Source organism: Pseudorca crassidens, chromosome 12 (genome assembly GCF_039906515.1).
Source record: "Pseudorca crassidens isolate mPseCra1 chromosome 12, mPseCra1.hap1, whole genome shotgun sequence".
NCBI lineage: Eukaryota > Metazoa > Chordata > Mammalia > Artiodactyla > Delphinidae > Pseudorca > Pseudorca crassidens.
This window is the reverse complement of record NC_090307.1, coordinates 803,594-822,814: the sequence shown is the minus strand read 5'-3', so window position 1 is coordinate 822,814 and position 19,221 is coordinate 803,594. Positions and strand designations below refer to the sequence as shown.

The following is a 19,221-nucleotide window of genomic DNA, read 5'->3' as shown; positions in this document are numbered from 1 at the left end:
CCTGTGGCCACTACAGTAGCTGGAAAAAGGGTTGCAGAACGGGAAGGCCTCTGCCCCAGTGTTTAACCTGTCCGCACCTTAACCTCCCTCCTTTGTGAAACTAGGGCCCGTGTTTCCTGGGGCACCAGCTCTGGGGTCCGGAGGCTGTCATACTGCTCCAGGTTGTCAGACCAGCAAGGTTTCCTGGATGCTAGAACAGACTGTGCTCCTCAGTTGGCCAGCTGCTGTACAAATGTCTGTTCTTGTGCCCCAAGCTTGTTGAATTTCCCGTATTTGCCTTACAAAGAAATACCGTACTGTCAGAGTTACAGTCTGTGGCCTGAACTTACCTCAGGATTATTCACAGTGAGTTAGGCACAGTCCCTCTTTCTTCAGTGCTTGTCGCATGGTTTATTGGCTACTTGCTTGTGCCATGCGCTGTCTGTGTGTCTCCTGCCTTCTCCAGGAATCTGGGAAATGGAAGACAGTGATGATGGGGTTAACAATTTGCAAGTTTGGTTATATTAGATAAATTCCAGAAGTTTTAGAATTTGGAGTAAAAACAGCATTGGAACTAAGAGAAGTGGGATGAGAAGGGGAGACAATAACTTTTTCGTGCAGAAAATTGAGTTTATTTTAATTAATGCAGTTAGGACTGCATCAATTCAAAGTATAGGACTAAGTAATGAGATTTGTGGTTTAATGGCTGGCTTGGAAACAGGGTTCAGCTAACTGTGATTTCGGGGCCAAACTGTGTTTGTATGGCCTACATGCTGAGAATAGTTGTTACATTTTTAAATGTTTGAGAAGGAAAGAAATTGAAAAGAATACTGTTTTGTGACATGTGAAAATTTGAATTAGGGTCTCTAGTGTTACTTACACGTTATCTGTGGGTACTTTCCCCTTACAACACAGCACTAGATCTAGCCAGTTAGAAGAAAAAGAATCATATACTTGTCAACTGTAGAAGGTGTAGCATCTGATAGTTTTATTAAACTATGCTTGACTTTCTTTTCTTTTAACAGAGATATCGAACAAAACCATACTGTTGTAGCCTCTGTAAATACTCCACAAAAGTGCTTACTTCATTCAAAAATCATTTACATCGTTACCATGAAGATGAAATTGACCAAGAGCTGGTGATCCCTTGTCCAAACTGTGTGTTTTCCTCTCAACCCAGAGTTGTGGGAAGGCACTTCAGAATGTTTCATGCACCTGCTCGGAAAGCCCAGAACCACACTGTGAATATTTTAGGTGAAACTAAATCATCTAGGAGTGATGTGATAAGTTTTACATGTTTAAAATGTAACTTTTCAAACACTCTGTACTACAGCATGAAGAAGCATGTGCTGGTAGCCCATTTTCACTACTTAATTAATTCCTACTTTGGCCTGAGAACTGAGGAGATGGGTGAGCAACCAAGAGCTGACGACCCCCGTTCTACAGAGAAGATGCCCCCATCCGACAGGTATTACTGTAAAAAGTGCAGCGCCAACGCCAGCAGCCAGGATGCTTTAATGTACCACATCTTGACGTCGGATATACACAGGGATTTGGAGAATAAGCTTAGGTCTGTGATCTCAGAACATATTAAGAAGACTGGACTTTTGAAGCAAATGCATATTGCTCCAAAACCAGCTGCACGTGTGGCTGTACCACCCAACAGCAGTGCTCCGGGCATCCCAGCCACATCTCCTTGCTTCCACCTGGCCTTGCCACAGAACAGTCAGAGCCAAACTGTGGTACAGCCAGTTCAGGGTGCGCCCCCCCCGGTGACTGGGGCCTCGGGCGCTTCTGGAAGCCTCACCCACTCCCCGCCTGCCGTTGCCCAGTCTCATGTGACTCTGGTCTCCAGTCCTCTGCCAGTGGGCCAGAGCAACCTCACTCTGCCGCCCTCAACACCTCAGCCTGTCTTTCTCTCTCATGGAGTTCCACTTAATCAGGCAGCAAACCCTCCTGCGTTGCCCTTGAGTCAGCCAGTGGGACCTGTAAATAAGTCGGTCGGAACCGGCGTCCTCCCCATAAAGCAGACCATCCGCCCGGGGGTTTTGCCCCTCAGCCAGCCTGTTGGGCCCATAAGCAGACCAGTCGGGCCTGGAGTTCTCTCGGTAAATAGACCTGTTGCGTCTGGTGTCCTTCCTGTCAATCCCTCTGTCACCCCTGGAGTTCTTCAGGCGGTCTCGCCAGGGGTGATTTCTGTGAGTCGGACAGTCCCGTCAGGGGTCCTTCCTGCGGGACAGATGACCCCTGCTGGGGTTATCCCTTCAGGACAGACAGCAACTTCTGGGGTTCTCCCTGCTGGCCAGGTGGTTCAGTCAGGGGTTCTCCCCATTGGCCAGACAGCGCCATCGGGGGTGCTCCCCACTGGGCTGACAGTCCCGCCGCGGGTCCTCCCTCCTGGCCAGACGGTCCCACTGAGGGTTCTCCCTGCAGGCCAGGTAGTCCCACCTGGGCTCCTTCCTCCCAACCAGACGGTCTCGTCAGGTGTTCTCCCTGTGAACCAGGGTATTAACTCTGGTGTTCTTCAGCTCAGTCAGCCTGTCGTGTCAGGGGTCCTTCCTGTGGGCCAGCCAGTGAGGCCGGGGGTCCTGCAGCTTAATCAGTCTGTGAGTACCAACATCCTGCCTGCTCATCAGCCCATCAGACCCGGGGCTTCGCCAAACACCGCTTTCCTAACATCAGGCTCTATTCTCAGACAGCTGATACCCACAGGGAAACAAGTGAATGGGATTCCCACATACACACTTGCCCCAGTATCTGTCACTTTGCCTGTGCCCCCTGGAAGTGTCGCCACTGTTGCCCCCCCCCAGATGCCCATCCAGCTCCTGCAGTCGGGCACGGCTGCACAGATGGCCAGCTCCATGGCCAGCCTGCCCTCCCCACCAGTGGTGGTAAATGCCACTCAGAATATGTTCGTTCAGCCTTCTTCGTCTGTGGCAGAGGCAAATCAGGTGCTCAAACAGGCAAAGCAGTGGAAAACCTGTCCAGTTTGCAACGAGCTCTTCCCTTCCAATGTCTACCAGGTCCACATGGAAGTGGCACATAAGCACAGCGAATCCAAATCCGCTGAAACACTGGAGCCGGAAAAGCTGGCGGCATGTGCACCGTTTCTAAAGTGGATGAGAGAGAAAACAGTGCGGTGTTTGTCCTGTAAGTGCTTAGTCTCAGAGGAGGAGCTTATCCGCCACTTGCTGGTGCACGGCCTGGGGTGCTTGTTCTGCCCGTGCACTTTCCACGATATTAAAGGCCTCTCAGAGCATAGTAGGGCTATGCACCTAGGGAAGAGGAGACTGCCCGTGGACTATAGCGACAAAGGATTTCAGCTGGATGTCGATGCCAATGGCAGCCTGCTGTTTCCCCACCTCGACTTCATCACCATCTTGCCCAGGGAGGAGCTGGGTGAGCGGGAGGTCTACTTGGCCGTGCTGGCTGGGATACACTCCAAGTCACTGGTGCCCGTGTACATCAAAGTGAGGCCGCAGACCGAGGGTGCGCCCGGGAGGCCTGGCAACCAGGCGCTGACCTGCCCTTTTTGCTTCGGCACCTTCGTGACGGCTGAGGCGTACGAGCTGCATCTGAAGGAGCGGCACCACATCATGCCAACGGTGCACACGATTTTGAAATCCCCGGCTTTCAAGTGCATCCACTGCTGTGGGGTTTACACGGGCAACATGACTCTGGCAGCCATTGCCATACACCTGCTGCGCTGTCGGAGTGCTCCGAAGGACAGCAGCTCAGGCCTGCAGGTCCAGCCCAATTTTATTGAGAACAGTGAGCTGCTTTTAGTCAATGGTGAGGTGATCCACGACTCCAGTTTTTCTGTAAAGAGAAAGATGCCTGACGGCCAGTTTGGGGCTGAGGAGCAGAGGGAGGGCGAGGCGCGGCCTGTCCCCACGAGCGCTGACAGAGAGCCATCCCCGGAGAAGGCGACGAGCGCCGTGCCTTCTAAAAGACAGAGGAGCGAAAGCAGGACGGAGGCGCCCCTTGTTCACGACGACGCTCTCCAGGTTTTAGCGTTAAATCCTAAAAGATACGAAGACCGTTCTTACGAAGAAAAAAAGCAGTTTCTTAGAGATTATTTCCACAAGAGACCATATCCCAGTAAAAAGGAAATAGAACTGTTATCCTCACTCCTATGGGTGTGGAAAATTGACGTGGCTTCATTTTTTGGAAAAAGAAGGTATATTTGCATGAAAGCAATAAAAAATCACAAGCCTTCTGTACTTTTAGGCTTTGATATGTCTGAACTTAAAAATGTTAAACACAGATTGAACTTTGACTATGAACCACAAAACTTGTAAAAAAAAATTAGGAAATCTGAAGTACTAGATACTTAGTAGTCTTTTTCAACTGAGATTTTTAAAAATGTTATTTTCTTCACTGTATGTTGAACTAATCAATTTCAGTGGTCTTTATGCTGCTCTTTAGATTTATTTCAGGTGCTCAGAAAGACTTTTATATAAAGAACTGAATAGTTCTTTCAAATTTATTGTTTCCTGCAGCTTGATTTTGTAACAGTTGTTTTTCATTTTTTCCTCTGTCATGTAAATTAAATCTTTTGATATTTCATGCATGCCTTGTTTTCCCAGTAGTGTCAGTATCGTATGATAAAAACTGAAATCTATATATGTTTGTTTTTCATTTAAGGAAATTTCAGCTTGTTTCAGAATACTTGATTAACTGCGAATTAAAACTGCTCTCCCTCAGCTTCACAAGTAGCAGCAGATGATACAGTAAATGTTTAGAGAAGTGAGTAGAAGCCCCTGTGACATGTCTGGTTCCTTAAGGATGCACTGCATTAACTTATGCTGATTTCTTCTTGTAAGGTATTTGCTCATTAGATTATACTTTCGATTTACGTTTTTTCAGGTTTGTCCTAACAGCTGTTTTTGATTGTAACTCAGAAAACCAAATGTTTTCATTTGTTAAAAATATACTGAACCTGAAGTCTGGTATTAAAGCTCATAAGTCAAGAGTTATTTTACAAATAAAGTAATTCTGTAGGTACAAAAATACTTCTCAGTGTAGACTTTCCCCTTTTGATACGCTGATAAGTCTTCTCTCCATTCAAAGGTATGACAATAAATCTTCAGTGCCTTTAGAACAAACACTGGAAACACACACAAGCTCTCCTCCTAACCTAACTGTTCATAAGCCAGTGAAAGGGAAGGACCGTGTTACTCAGGAACAAAATGTTGACCCCTGGGTGTGGCTACTAACTGAAATATAAACACAGGTTTTCAGGGGACAAGGTGAAATGAGTAGACCGGAGCTAGTCTCCCGGTTGGTGTATTAAGTCTCTGACAGTCTCCTAGAGGTAAATGTATTCATTTGGGGGAAATGGGCTTTCCCATAGCCGAGTTGTCCAGGTTAATGGGATGGGGTATTGCTAAGGAGCTCAAGTGTATTACTCTCCTTTGGACAGCTAAGCCTCGGTTTTTTCACACAATATAAAATAACTTAAAGCACCAGAAGCAGTAATGGAGACCATCCAGTTTAGACCTTAAGTCGTAGTGCTGGTGATACACAGCAGAGGCACCTGTGCAACATACTCAGAAGATAAGACAGTCTCTGGGAAATAAGATAATGTTACCGTATGGATTTTTAAAATATAGCTGCATGTCATTGCTGTAATGTGCGTTTTTGAGGCAGTCGTGAAACTGGTGTGTGATTGTTGGTGGTGTGCTCTGTTGTAAATTCAAAGAGCTTGTTCAAGTTTATTTTTTTTTTACCTATTGTTTTCAGAGTGTCTATTTTGAATTAAAACTTGTTACACCACTGCAAGTAGAACTGTTTAATTCTTTTAACTGTTAAAACATCACGGTGACTCAGGAACAATCTAAACGTAGAAGTAGATACCATATTTATTTTCTAAAAAACATTACTTGTCATTGTGAAAATAAGCACAACCCAAAAGGGCTAACTAATTACAGGGTCACAAAATAGATGTGGCTAGAGATCCTTGCCGTGTCTGGCAGCGGCTGGGAGTCGGCCTTTCTCCAGGTTGTGCTCTGCTGAACGGCGCAGCTTGCCGTGTGCATGGTTTGACCCTCCCTTCTTCAGTTGTGCACGTTAGGGGTTCTGTTGGCATTGGGGCCTGATCATTCTTTGCTCGGGTGACTGTCCTGTCCACTGCAGGATCGGGGCAGCATCCCCGGTCTCTACCCTCCAAGTCAGTGGCACCTCCACCCAGCCCCCGGGCCCCCCGGGCTGGCAGATGTGTCCCTGCCAGGTGTCCCTGTGGGGCAGCATCAGCCCCTGAGGAGAACCACTGTGATGAAGGAATTCTGATTTCTAATTGTATTTCAGCTTTCGATGTGGAGTCTTTTTATGCTACGCTAGTTACTGGTTATTAAATAATGTTTTAGGCTTATGGATCAAAATTTGATATAAGTTGAGCTTCAAAAAGTACATGGGAGTTCTTGCAAATGTAAAAAATGAGTAAATTTAGTACTGTTTTTGCCTCTGCTGTGCGGCATGTGGGATCTTAGTTCCCTGACCAGGGATCGAACCTGTGCCCCCTGCAGTGGAAGTGTGGAGTCCTAACCACTGGACTGCCAGGGAAGTCCCTAAATGTATAATTTGAAAATGAAAAACTAAACTATAGATTAATAGTGGTGGAGGTTTTTTAAACTACTCCATTAAAAGATTAGAAATTGAGAAGGAAAGGAGACAATCCTTTTTATTACCACAGTTACGAATAATTGTATATGTTAAAACATTTTGTAATCTATGTAGCATGAACTCTAAAAATATTTCATATTTGGAGACACTGCTTAGGAAAGATCCTCCGTGTTCTCCTTGCTGCACGTAGTAAAGCCTCCCTTCTCCTACCCTCTCCCCCCCAGATTACATATTTGAAGTCTATTCAGTGAAAGACAAATTAGAATGTAGGATACTATTTTAGCTTCTGAATTCTGTTAACACATCCTTGTTTTGGATGTGTTATTTTTTAATAACTAGGAACCACATCACTTCATTTGTTACAGTGACTAATAAATGAGAGACAGTAATTCAGGAGTGCTCCAGAAAGCTTTTCATCCACCAAATGACAGGATAAGCACCTTCACCACCCACACCTTTGGTTATTTCTTCTTTTGATCACTGCTCTCCCACGCATCCCTCAGCATGCTGCTTCCAGAGTGAAACTGCTAGCAAATCTCAGTCTGTCGGATTTTGCCTTAGCAACTCAGCTGAGGAGCAAGTTGGCTTTGATTTCACCTTGTCCTAAGGCCCATGAATGTTTTCTCTAGAAAGCTGCAGGCGAGTGAGGTAGGAAGGGCTGAGTGTGGACCCTACAGCTCTCGAGGACAGTAGGCCTCGGAGTCCGACACAACGGCAGGAGTACCTGCCTTCAGTTTCTGTGCTGTGGGCTACAGGGCTGGCATGAGGGCAGGCAGACAGCAGAGGTGGCCGTGTCGAGGACAGTGCTGGGTACAAGGGCAGTGTTGGTACCACAGTAGCTTGAAGACTACATGGTATAGGTGGTGTCCGCCCACTCTTCCCCCTTCACCCTCATCAATGAGATCAAACAAAACATAGCCAATCAGTGAAGAGGCCAGGCCGGTCCTGAAAAGCCCACAGGGGCCAGAAGACCCTCATCCACGTACCACCAGGTAACCACAGAAACTAGGCTTCTGCACCACCGCACTGGACTGGCATTCCCGGGCCAAGGAGCTCTCCCAGGAATTCCTGGTCTGGGTGGTTCTCAGGAAAGGGCTGTTGCTCATATGAGACTTGTCAGTTGGCCTCCCTGGTGTTGTGGACACATCATCCTCTCCCTCAAGCTCAGGCCGGTTCAGTCTCCCTTGCAGAAGCCATGTGGTTCTGGTTCTTCATTCAGTATTGAAATAAGACCTCTGGAAATCCTACGCTGTGCTGTAGTTGGGCAGCAGCTGGGCCAGGCCTGCAGTAGACAGTTGCTCTTCTGCCCCCGAGTTCCCAGGGGTGTGTGGCCAGGGAGGGCAGTCGCCCACCTCCTGTTACCCTTTTCCAACAGCTCTTCACATATGATGATTATGTGCAACTTTCTAAGAGTTCACTAAAGAAAGCAACAACCCCGACCAATTAAGAAAAGAAAAAACAGCCCCAAAACACTAACCTAGTTTTTACATTGTTTTTAAACAGACCTTCCTAGTAGATAACAAACATTTATCCACAGTTTACTATTGCTAGGAGATGGGCTGAGTATTTTAACGACAATGATAAGGATCTATTTAGTGCTTACTCAGCTGTGCACAGCTGACATGCATTTTAACTCTCAACCATCCTACAAGGTAAACGGTAGTATCTCGTTTTGCCTAAAAGGAAACCGAGGCATGGAGAGCTTAAGTAAGTTGGCCAAGGCAGGGAGCTAGTTAGGTGAAAAGAGCTAGGGCGATACCTGAGGGCCGAGCGCCATGCTCTTAGCTGGTATGATTCATTCCTATGTTCACGTATTTCCCCATTTAAGCCTCATAATACTCTTAGGATGTAGGGTTTATTTTACCTGCATTTTAAAGATGAAGAAATGGGATCCAAGGTAGAGTGACCAGCTGTACCAGTTTACTCAGGACTGAGGGATTTCTCTGAACTTTCAGTACCCAAACTGGGAGCATCCAGGCAGGTGGGGATAAGTTGGTCACCCTACTCAGAGGTCAGTTCACCCCCCACGGTGACATGTCCCCTAACTGATGCAGTACTGTCTGTAATAAATCTCTGTCTGCTCTCTCTAGACGCACACGTAGCCCTTTAGGGTGTCGAGATATACAGGGCATCCTGATCCTAGATGGTTACAGCACCAACAGTAACAGTGCCCTCTGTGTGCCAGGTGTTGTTCTAAATGCTTTGCGTAACGAACTCAATGACATCATGTGTTGTGAATGAAAAGTGAGAGGAGGGAAGTCCTGGTTAGAACAACAATAAAAGAAGTACACACAGATTTGCTATTTAGATATCTTATAATGTCTCCCCATGTTACTAAATAGAGTCCCTGCTGAACTATCAACTAAGGAATAAAAATTCCAACTATGAGGTACTGCCAGAAAACTTTTCTTTAGTTTTTAAATATTTATTTATTTATTTATCTATTTGGCTGGGCCAGATCTTAGTTGTGGCATGCGGGATCTTTGCAGAGGCATTTGGGATCTTCAGTTGCGGCATGTGAACTCAGTTGCAGCATGGGGGATCTAGTTCCCTGACCAGGGATTGAACTCGGCCCTCCTGCATTGGGAGCGCAGAGTTAGCCACTGGACCACTAGGGAAGTCCCACTTTTCTTTAGTCTTAAAAACTTAAACTTAATTTCATTCTCTTACTGATAGTTATAATTTTAACGTTCTCAAACCAATTCCTTTTTCATAGGTGCTGAGAGTAAATATCTAAACATGCATTCCTTAACATAAAGCTTCACCTTGTAGCACACCTGCTGATTTATACTTCTGGAATCTATTTTTTCTGTTATGCAGTTATTAAATCTCAGCTTTAGAATTTTTCTAGTTTTTGATAACCTGTCCTAATTACTACTTAGTTTTTAAAATTTAAAAGTTAAAAATCAGATATCTGGGAGGGTTACCTTGTAAAGTAGATTAAAATCCAAATCCAAATCTGTTGTATCTGACAGGGATCTCTTAAGGCCACCATGTTGGCAGGTGGAAAACAAACACTAACGCCATTCACTCAGATGGCCTAGCTCACTTTTTTTGTTCTAAGTCCTTATTGAATTTGTTACAACATTGCTTCTGTATTATGTTTTGGTTTTTTGGTCAGGAGGCATGTGGCATCTTAGCTCCCTGACCAGGGCTCAAACCCTTGCATTGGAAGGCAGTCTTAACTACTGGACTGCCAGGGAAGTCCCCTAGCTCACGTTTTGAGAGGGAAAATGTCTATAACGCTGCTAAACAGTAGCTAACACGTTTTCCACAGCCCGTTAAAGGAGGTGCTTCCCAAACCACTTTTCTTTATCCGACTCATAAAATCATGAGCAGTGTTCGTTTACTTTTAAACAAACAAAAAATTACATAAATTCCTTTTCAGAAGGAAAACTTTAACAATTAAAATTTAGAATTTTATCAATATTTAAATTATAAATCAAACCAGCTATATAGGTATGTTTGCTATGAACAAACTAAGACAGATCATGTGGTCATACTATCAAATGCAAATTCAGAATTAGTTGTCATAAATGAATATATTTTTTCAGAAATTAGTTGCTTACAGTTTACAGTCCACGATATGGAAAGTTTAATATATTAATTTACCATTTGCCTAAACATAATCTGGAGAAAATTGAATAATAGCAACGAATAATGATTCGGTAGTTTTTCTTAAAACAATGTTTCTATATAGATCTATCTTGAGCGTTAGTTGAGTTGTAAAATCCGTAAAAACAACAGTTTTGCTAGAGTTTATAGATAAGTTGACTCATTCTGCCTCCCCAGTCCTCTGTGGAGCAGCTTTCAGAATTGTTAGACTGAAGACCCGGAAAATCCTACATTGACTATGAAATAGTGATACTGACACACATACACACACACAAGTTAATATGATATCAAACTTGGACTACATCTCACAGATTCTAGAAGGAGTTTCCATGCAGACTTAGATTCAAGGTCTTCTCATTACAAGGAAAGCACCTTTGGTCCTGAAAAAGACAGGAGATTTATCCTCAGTTTGCTGTTGTCTTGTGGAAGATGACTTAAGAATTCTTAACACTGGGAAAGTCATGAGATCATTTTAAAGAAATTATGCGTTTTGCAGGGAAGGTAATTTTTGGTTATTTTTAAAATTTAATTTTGTCTAGATTTTATATGTGCTTTCAAATAACTAACTGGAGTGGCTACGTACATCAATAAGACAACTTACACAAAAGAAGGAGGGCAGCTGATGCAGGAATTTCTGAAGCTCACTGGGGAAGCCTAAGTTTAGCCGGGCCAGTGGCTCCTCCCCACTCCAGTCACATGACTCCAGGCATGTTAGCAGAGGCCTTTTCACTACGTTCAGCTCTAAGGTGAGTGCCCTTCTCATAACTAATCAGAAGATCAATAGCCTCGCACCAGAACTCACATTGTTATCACAGCAGTTCTTGGTGCCCTGTTTCCTTGTTGCCTTATATTTCACTGCTGACCTTGTTTTTCTTCACAGGTGGTGGTAATGACCATCTTGGTCCAATAAGCCACTAATTTAGAAGTAAGCAGGATACACATATATCAACACCCAGTACGTAGAATTTTCTAACCATATCCTAGCTATTGGCATTGCCAATTTTTTGGCCTCTACATAACATTCTGTGTTAGATGATTTGATGACTAAAGGTGAAGCTGGGATACTGAAAGTAGATGTATTGTTACAACATGGAATCAACTCAGAATTTTAAAAACGAAAATGGAAAATCTTGGTAAATTCATTATGAGATCTATTCAGTAATCAAAGTAGATTGACATTACTGTGATTACAGGTTGTTATCTGAGTCCCACTTAGAAATGAATCTTTAAATATATGTTTAGAACTGCACACTTTTTTTTTTTTGGCTGTGCCGCGCGGCTTGTGGGATCTTAGTTCCCCGTCCAGGGATTGAACCTGCGCCCTCCGCAGTGAAAGCCACTGTACTGCCGGGGAATTCCCAGAATTGTACACTGTTGTCCAAATGAAACATATCTTATTTCCAGGATCAAAATACCCATAATGTCTGAGGGTTGCAGTGTAATTAAATGATATCCTCAATCTAATTTCTCAACACTTAAGAAGTTCAGGGTGTGAACTACTTAACCTTACTCTGCCATCTGAGAAGCTACGCCGGTTCTGGCTGTACTTTACCTGTTTTTCCATTCACAAAATGGCAGGTGGGGAGAGGTGATTCCTTCTGTGTTTCATAAGATATGGCCTCAGTATAATCATATGTTTTATTTTCAATGCACTAGAAATAGAGAATGGGTCTTTGCCAATTCCTGGACAGTTAATTAGTAATTAACTGCTTCCTTGCAATGACTTGTGTAAGAATAGATTATTAGTTTGGCATCAATGCATTCCTGCCCTACAGGGTTGCCAAAGTGTCTACAAGAAAAACACTAGACACCCAATATCTTGTAATAACCTATAATGGAATATAATCTGCAAAAAAGCCTAGTCACTGTGCTGTATGCCTAAAACTAACACAGTGTTGTAAATCAACTATACTTCAATTAAAAAAAAGACTAGACAGATTCAAAGAGTTCAGAATACAGTATATTCTTGAGGGTAACCATAAGAGTCTTTTGCCTTCTGATATAAAGTCCACCTCAATCTAGGTCATTTGGTTGTAACTCAAACTATGTAGACTAGCATAAAAGTCTAAGAGATTGTCTTTCATTACATTTCTCCATGCACCCTGCATGGTCAGGACCTTTTGCCCATGAGGATAAGCAATGTGAAGGAAGACAGTGCCAGAATGATTAATTTTCTTTGATTTAAAATTTAATATTCATTTATTAAAAAAATTAAGCTGCTACCTACATTTGGTAATGTTATATTCTTCCAGTAGTGGTTTCTCACTGCTAAGACACTATTTGTGTGCATAGTCTAAGATTATCAGCAACATTATTTTATAAGTACTTCACTATCGGGATAATATTGCAGATTTTTCTTCCTAAAGCAGTAAAGTACCTTTGGACCAGGTTTTCCTGGATATGTGCTATATATATCTGTCTGCCTATCATAGTTTATATCGATTGAGATGATATGTCCAGTAGTAGAAAGATGCTAATAAAAATGCAAAGGGCAACTTGAGTCGCAGTAAAACAAGGTGAAGTGCTTTGACTGTTGAGTTCATCTGAAGCTGTCAGAATATGTTACACACATCAAGTGTGTCTGCCTCACTTCAGGGGCTTTAGGGAAGTGGGAGGTGCACTTTCACGTACAAGACGTGCAGAGTCTCTACAAACCTAAAATCTAAAAGAAAAGGGTGAGGCTAGAACAAGTTACTCTGATGACATGATTTTGGATAAATGTGGTCTTCATTACTGTATAACGTACTATAGGTTTCCAAAATTTGTCAAAATCAGCCTTTCATGTTGGACCTTTTGAGTTCAGTGGTTCAGTCCCTCGTCACTGGAGGCTCTGGGAGTTTGTACAAGCGTGTGTGACTTGGGTCTGTGTTTACATTGCTTCAGCCCCTTCCCCCTGATTGGTTCTCATATTTTCACCTGAGCCCACCTGTGAGTTGGCGTTAAATTGCCACAGACTGAAGCGTGAACTGCCCTAGAGATTTAAATCCTAACATTGATTCCTTGCCAGGTGCTAGTTACAAAATCATAACCTGAAATGAAAAGATGGTAAATAGATCAAAGAGCTTTTTTTTTCTGTTGCAAATTCGGTTGGCATCTGAATATTTGGATAGATTAGTTAAAAATCCAAATATCTTGGTAGTTTAATCACTATATCTTAGTGTTTAAATCACAGCAATGTCTGAGATATAATCCAACATACCCGCAAACTCATCAACTGTCCTTAGAAGTCTTCAAGACTCCTGTCTGAATCTTCGTTCTGTAATAAAGAAACATTAGTTTAGGATTAACTGAATTTGTGCATTTGATTTATGAATAAAATTTATTTTTAAGTTTTTAACGACTGTGCAAAGAATAGTGTTGGTTATTAACTTGGTAATTTGAATTGCAAAACTATTTTTACATGGAATGCTTATGTTTTTAAGTTGATAGCGTTGCTTAATAGAAGTAACTATTAATTCAATTTGATTAACTTCTTGTTTCCATTATCGCCATTTGTAAAACCTGACAGGAATTTTACAAATGAGCAGGGGCTGAGGTGCTTTCTGACTTGTATTAATTTTAAAGGATACATATTCAAAACCTCTTGATCACGTGCAATGGTGGCATGCTAAGTATGCAATGCAGCCACTGAAGATGGCGACCAGTGTGGTTGTAGACGGGCACTTGTAGCCACGAGGTACCTCACTCATCCATTCGTCATTCCCAGCTACTTCAGTGGTGATGCCAGAGGGAGCAGACTTGCCTCAGGTGTGACCTGAGCCCGAATCCAGCACCTGTGCCCTGTCGACTAAGAAACGTGCCTTCCTGAGCTGCTTCCTTAACAAAGGTTCATACTCCTTGTGCCTTATACGTTGTTTGATGGTAAATGAGGCTTTCTTTAAAGGCAAGTTTTGAGAGTTGCAATAAGAAATAGGTGTGATTTTTTTTGGATGTTTCAGTAGAAAATGTTTCTGAGAGTATGTATTTTGCATTTGCTTAGTACCTGCAGTTTGCTCACCTGAGTCTGACAATCCTGTGGAAGAGATAAGTTAGGCTTTGCTTCTTGCTGATGAGCAAACCGGCCCAGAGAGGTAAATGACTTTTCTTAGGCCATATGATACAGTGGTTGGCAGAGCCAGATCTAAGTTGGAGTTACTGACTTATTTTCTAGCATACACTACCTCTCCATGAAGATAAGTCTTTAAAAAATAATGTTTTAACGTGGGATAACAGATGACCTCAGTGAGAGAGAAACGGGGAAGCTGCTCAGTCAACCCGAGTGCAGCCGAGGTTGCTCACTGGTGGAGGGGAGGGAGAAGAGGCCGGCAACACCTGCAAGCACTTGAAGCAGCACCTGAAAGTGGGGTCCTCGTAACAGGAATCCCACAGGCCTGCTGCTTTAAACTGATGTGACTCCCACAAATCGAAGGAAGCGGCAAACTGACGCAACTTATGTTTGACTTTCAGATTCTCCAGCAGTGTTTTTCAACCTGGGAAGGGCCGAACACCCTACAAAGGTTAAGGAGCGTGAGAAAGAAACACTTTCAAAGCTGGACAGCCCTAAAGCCCAAGCAAATCGCAAGCTGCTAACAGCAGTGCACGTGACGGCGGTATCTCCACCCCCGACCCTGACGTCAGCAGACCTTCCCGTGGGCTTCAGCGAGGACGGATTCTGCTCTGGACAGCCCAGAACTTACTTGAAGAAAGCGTTCTGCTGTTTGAAGAGGTCAGGATAAGTGTTGTCTGAGAGGACGTGAGTGATTCCATGGCCCTGGAGCCTGCCTGCTCTGACACCTCGGCGTTACCTCATTTCAGGTTCAGAGAAAATTAAAGTCTCCGGCTCCACCAAAACCCTAGGACACTAGCTCCACCCCTTCAGCAGAGGCACAGCCCAGGGGCGAGGACGAACACCTCCAGGGCGGCTGGAGCACCTTCTTCTGACACTGGCTGCCCTTCCAAGGTGGGTGATGGTATCTCACTCATTGCTGTGCCAGCTGGGCTTGTGCAAGGACAGTGTAAAAAGCTTCGTTCTTTAAAACCTGTAGAGTCTGAGTGGCACATGAGTCCTGTCTTTGCTGCAAGGGTCTGGGGTTCATTCTGTGCTTTTCCTTTGGGTACTGAATTCTGCATTCAGTTAGGAAGCATCACATTCAAGTTATTCCTTGTCCCCAGACCTCACTGCCCTCACCTTTCTGCCTGGAACACTCCAAACCACGCTTAAAGCAGCTACTCCTTTTGTTCCTCAAACTAAGACCAGCGTGATCCTTAGATGCATTGTCGAGAAATTAATGTAATCTGGGAACGTGTCATGTGACCTTTAAGGCCCGTTCATACATGGACCCCAAAATGGTTCATTGCTCCACATATTCTTGGTTATCAGACCACAGGTCAACAGGGCAGTGTGTGTGTGCAAAAGGATGTTTGTACACAGGCACCTGAAGAGAGAGGGAAGGAGCCTGGATGAACATATCAGCTAAGACGCCAAAGCGTTATTTCTAGACTGCTTATGACCAGAAATTTGTACTCGTTTCCTTTTTCCCCCCAATTTAAAAAATTGTTAGAATACATGTAATATAAAATTTACCATCTTAACCATTCTTAAGTGTACAGTTTGGTGGCATTTAAATAGATTCACATTGTTGTGGAACCGTCACCACCATCCATCCAGGGAACATTTTTATCTTCCCAAATTGAAACGCTGTCTCTATTCAACACTAACTCCCATATTTCCCCTCCCCCAGCCCCTGGAACCCAGCGTTCTACTTTCTGTCTCTATGTATGATTTTGCCAACTCTAGTGATCTCCTTTAAATGGAATCATTCAGGATTTGTCCTTTTGTGACTGGCTCATTTCACTCAGCATAATTCCTCCAGTTTCATCCATGTTGTAGTGTGTGTCAGAGTGTCCTTCCTCTTAAAGGCTGAATAATATTTGGTCATATGTATTTCCATTTTTTGTTTATCTGTTCATCCTTTGATGGACACTGGGGTTACTTCCACGGTTTACCTACTGTGAACAAAGCTGCTGTGAACATGGGTGCCAAGATGCCATGCTCATTTGCTTTCAGTTAACGCTCAGCATGTCTGGGCTCCCGTGAGGCTCAGCTGTGACCTCTACGTGTCCGGGGAGATGGGCTGCGAAGCCCTTGCTGCACCTGGTGCGGGACGAGATGTGACTCCCTTCTTTGTGTTTTTCTGTATTTTACAAGTTTTCTAAAATTAAAGTGTGTTTATTTAGTTCTTTAAAAATACATGGAGTGTATCATCGAACAGTGCTACCAGTTGGGAAAGGTGATTAAATCCAATCGACCCACACATAAGTGAGATCACCGTATTTGTCTTTCTCTGACTTACTTCACTTAGTGCGATGCCTTCAAGGTCCATCCATGTTGTCGCAAATGGCAAGAGTTTATTCTTTTTTATGGCTGAGTAGTATTCCATTGTGTGTATGTATGTGTGTGTATTTATGTAAATATGTATTAATGAAAATTATATGTATATAATTACACTAGGCCTGTCAATATTTTCTTTATATACTTAGGAGCTCCTATGTTGGCTGCATAAATATTTACAAATGTTATATCCTGTTGTGGATTGAGCCCTTTATCACTATGTAATGCCCTTTTTGTCTCTTATTGCAGACTTTGCTTTAAAGTCTCTTTTGTCCGATATAAGGATAGCAGCCACAGCTTTCTTTTGGTTTCCATTTGCATGGAACATCTTTTTCCATCCCTTCACTTTCAGTCTGTGTGTAATGGAGACAGCATATAGATGGGTCTGTTTTTTTAATCCATCAGCCACTCTGTCTTTTGGTTGGAAAATTTAATCCATTTAAATTTAAAGTTATTATTGGTAGGTATGTACTTATTCCCATTTTGTTAACTGGTTTCTGGCTGTTCTGTAGTTCCTCTGTTTCTTCATCTCTTGCTCTCTCCCTTGTGGTTTGATTACTTTCTTTAGTGCTGTTCTTAGAGTCCTTTCTCATTATCTTTTGTGTGTCTGCTATAGGTTTTTGTTTTGTGGTCACCCTGAGGCTCACATCTAACAATCTGTATTTACGACAGTCTACTTTAAGTTGATAACAACCTAACTTCGAACACATTCTAAAGCTCTACATTTTAATTGCCCCCCAACATTTTATGTTGTTGGGGGTCACATTTTACACCTTTCATCTTGTATATCCCTTAATATTATTGTAGTTATCGTTACTTTTACTACTTTTGTCTTTTAACATTCATATTAGCTTTGTAAGTGATTAATGCAATACCTTTACCTTTATCAGTGAGAATTACACTTTCATATGTTTTCTTCTTAATAATTAGAGCTTAAAGTCATCCTTTTAACATTTCTTGTAAGGCCAGTTTAGTGCTGATGAACTGCATTAGCTTTTGCTTGTCTGGAAAACTCTATCTCTCTTTCAATTCTGATTGATAACTTTGCCAGGTAGAGTATTCTTGGTTAGAAGTTTTTTTCTTTCAGCACTTTGAATATATTGTGCTACTCCTTACTGGACTGCAAAGTTTCTGCTGAAAATACTGCTGATAGTGTTATGGGGATCTCTTGTATGTAATAAGTTGTTTTTCTCTTGCTGCTTTTTTTGGAAGTGTAGTAGATTTACAATATTACATTAGTTTCAGGTGTGCAGCATAGTAAATACATATTTTTATAGATTATACTCCATTAAAAATTATTACAAAATCATGATTATAATTCCCTGTACAATATATCCTTGTTGCTTATCTATTTTACACATAGTATTCAATAGTTTCTATAACTTAATCCCATCCCCCTAACATGCTCCTCCCCACTTCCCTCTCCCCAGTGGTAACCACTAGTTTGTTTTCTATATCTGTGAACCTGTTTCTGTTTTGATATATACATTCATTAGTTTTATTGTTTAGATTCCACAAATAAATGACATCATACAGTATGTGTCTTTCTCCGTCTGATTTATTTCACTAACATAATATTCTCTAGGTCCATCCACATTGCTGCAAATGGCAGTGTTTCATTTTTTGCTTATGGCTGAGTAATATTCCGTGTGTGTATCGTTTATCCATTTGTCTCTTGATGGACACTTAGGTTGCTCCCGTATCCTGGCAATTGTAAATAATGCTGCTCTGAATGTTGGGGTGCATGTATCTTTTCAAATTAGTGCTTTGATTTTTTTCTGGATAATACCCAGGAGTGGAATTGCCAGGTCATATGATAGTTCTATTTTTAGGTTTTTGAGGAAGCTCTGTACTATTTTCCACAGTGGCTGCACCAATTTAAATTCTCACCAGTATGAGTTCCCCTTTCTCCACATCCTTGCCAACATTTGTTATTTGTAGACTTTTTGATGATAGCCATTCTGACAGGTGTGAGGTGATATCTCACTTCTTGTTGTTTTGGTTTGCATTTCTCTAATAATTAGTGATAGCATTTTTTCATGTGCCTGTTAGCCATCTGTATGTCTTCTTTGGAAAAATACCTATTCAGGTCTTCTGCCCATTTTTTGATTGAGATGTTTGTTTTTATTGATATTGAGGTGTATGATGTGTTTATATATTTTGGATACTAACCTCTTGTCAGTCATATCATTTACAAATATTTTCTCCCATTCACTAGGTTGTCTTTTTGTTTTGTCAGTGGTTTCATTTGCTGTGCAGAAGCTTTTAGGAGCTTCTTAAAAGCTTCTTAAAAGCAGGCAAAAGCTTTCTTTTGCCTTAGGAGACAGGTCCAAAAAATACTGTTATGATTTATGTCAAAGGATGTTCTGCATATATTCTCTTCTAGGAGTTGTATGGTTTCAGGTCTTATATTTAGGCCTTTAATTCATGTGAGTTTATTTTTGTATATGATATGAGGAAATATTCTAATCTCATTCTTTTACATGTAGCTGTCCAACTTTCCCAGCACCACTTATTGAAGAGACTGTCTTTTTTCCATTGTATATTATTGCCTCCTTTGTCATAGATTAATTGACCATAGTAAGTGGTTTTATTTCTGGGCTCTCTATTCTGTTCTATTGATCAATGTGTCT

The 19,221-nt window shown here is 42.4% G+C and overlaps 1 protein-coding gene across 4 annotated transcripts in view; it reads left to right on the top strand.

Annotated features, from left to right (window-relative positions):
* The window catches only part of ADNP2 (ADNP homeobox 2), a 39,775-nt gene extending 21,638 nt beyond the window's left edge, over positions 1-18,137 (top strand). For 2 of the 4 annotated variants that reach the window (XM_067698765.1, XM_067698764.1), the window contains one exon: positions 1,005-5,759. In XM_067698765.1, coding sequence (XP_067554866.1) covers positions 1,005-4,280 — 3,276 coding nt within the window. In that variant the 3' untranslated portion in view covers positions 4,281-5,759. Of the gene's footprint in view, positions 1-1,004; positions 5,760-10,757; positions 10,965-13,782; positions 14,045-14,664; positions 14,924-15,012 lie in introns of those variants that run through there. The other 2 variants (XR_010932955.1, XM_067698766.1) reach the window with 2 other exon arrangements.
* The last annotated feature ends 1,084 nt before the right edge of the window (positions 18,138-19,221 follow it).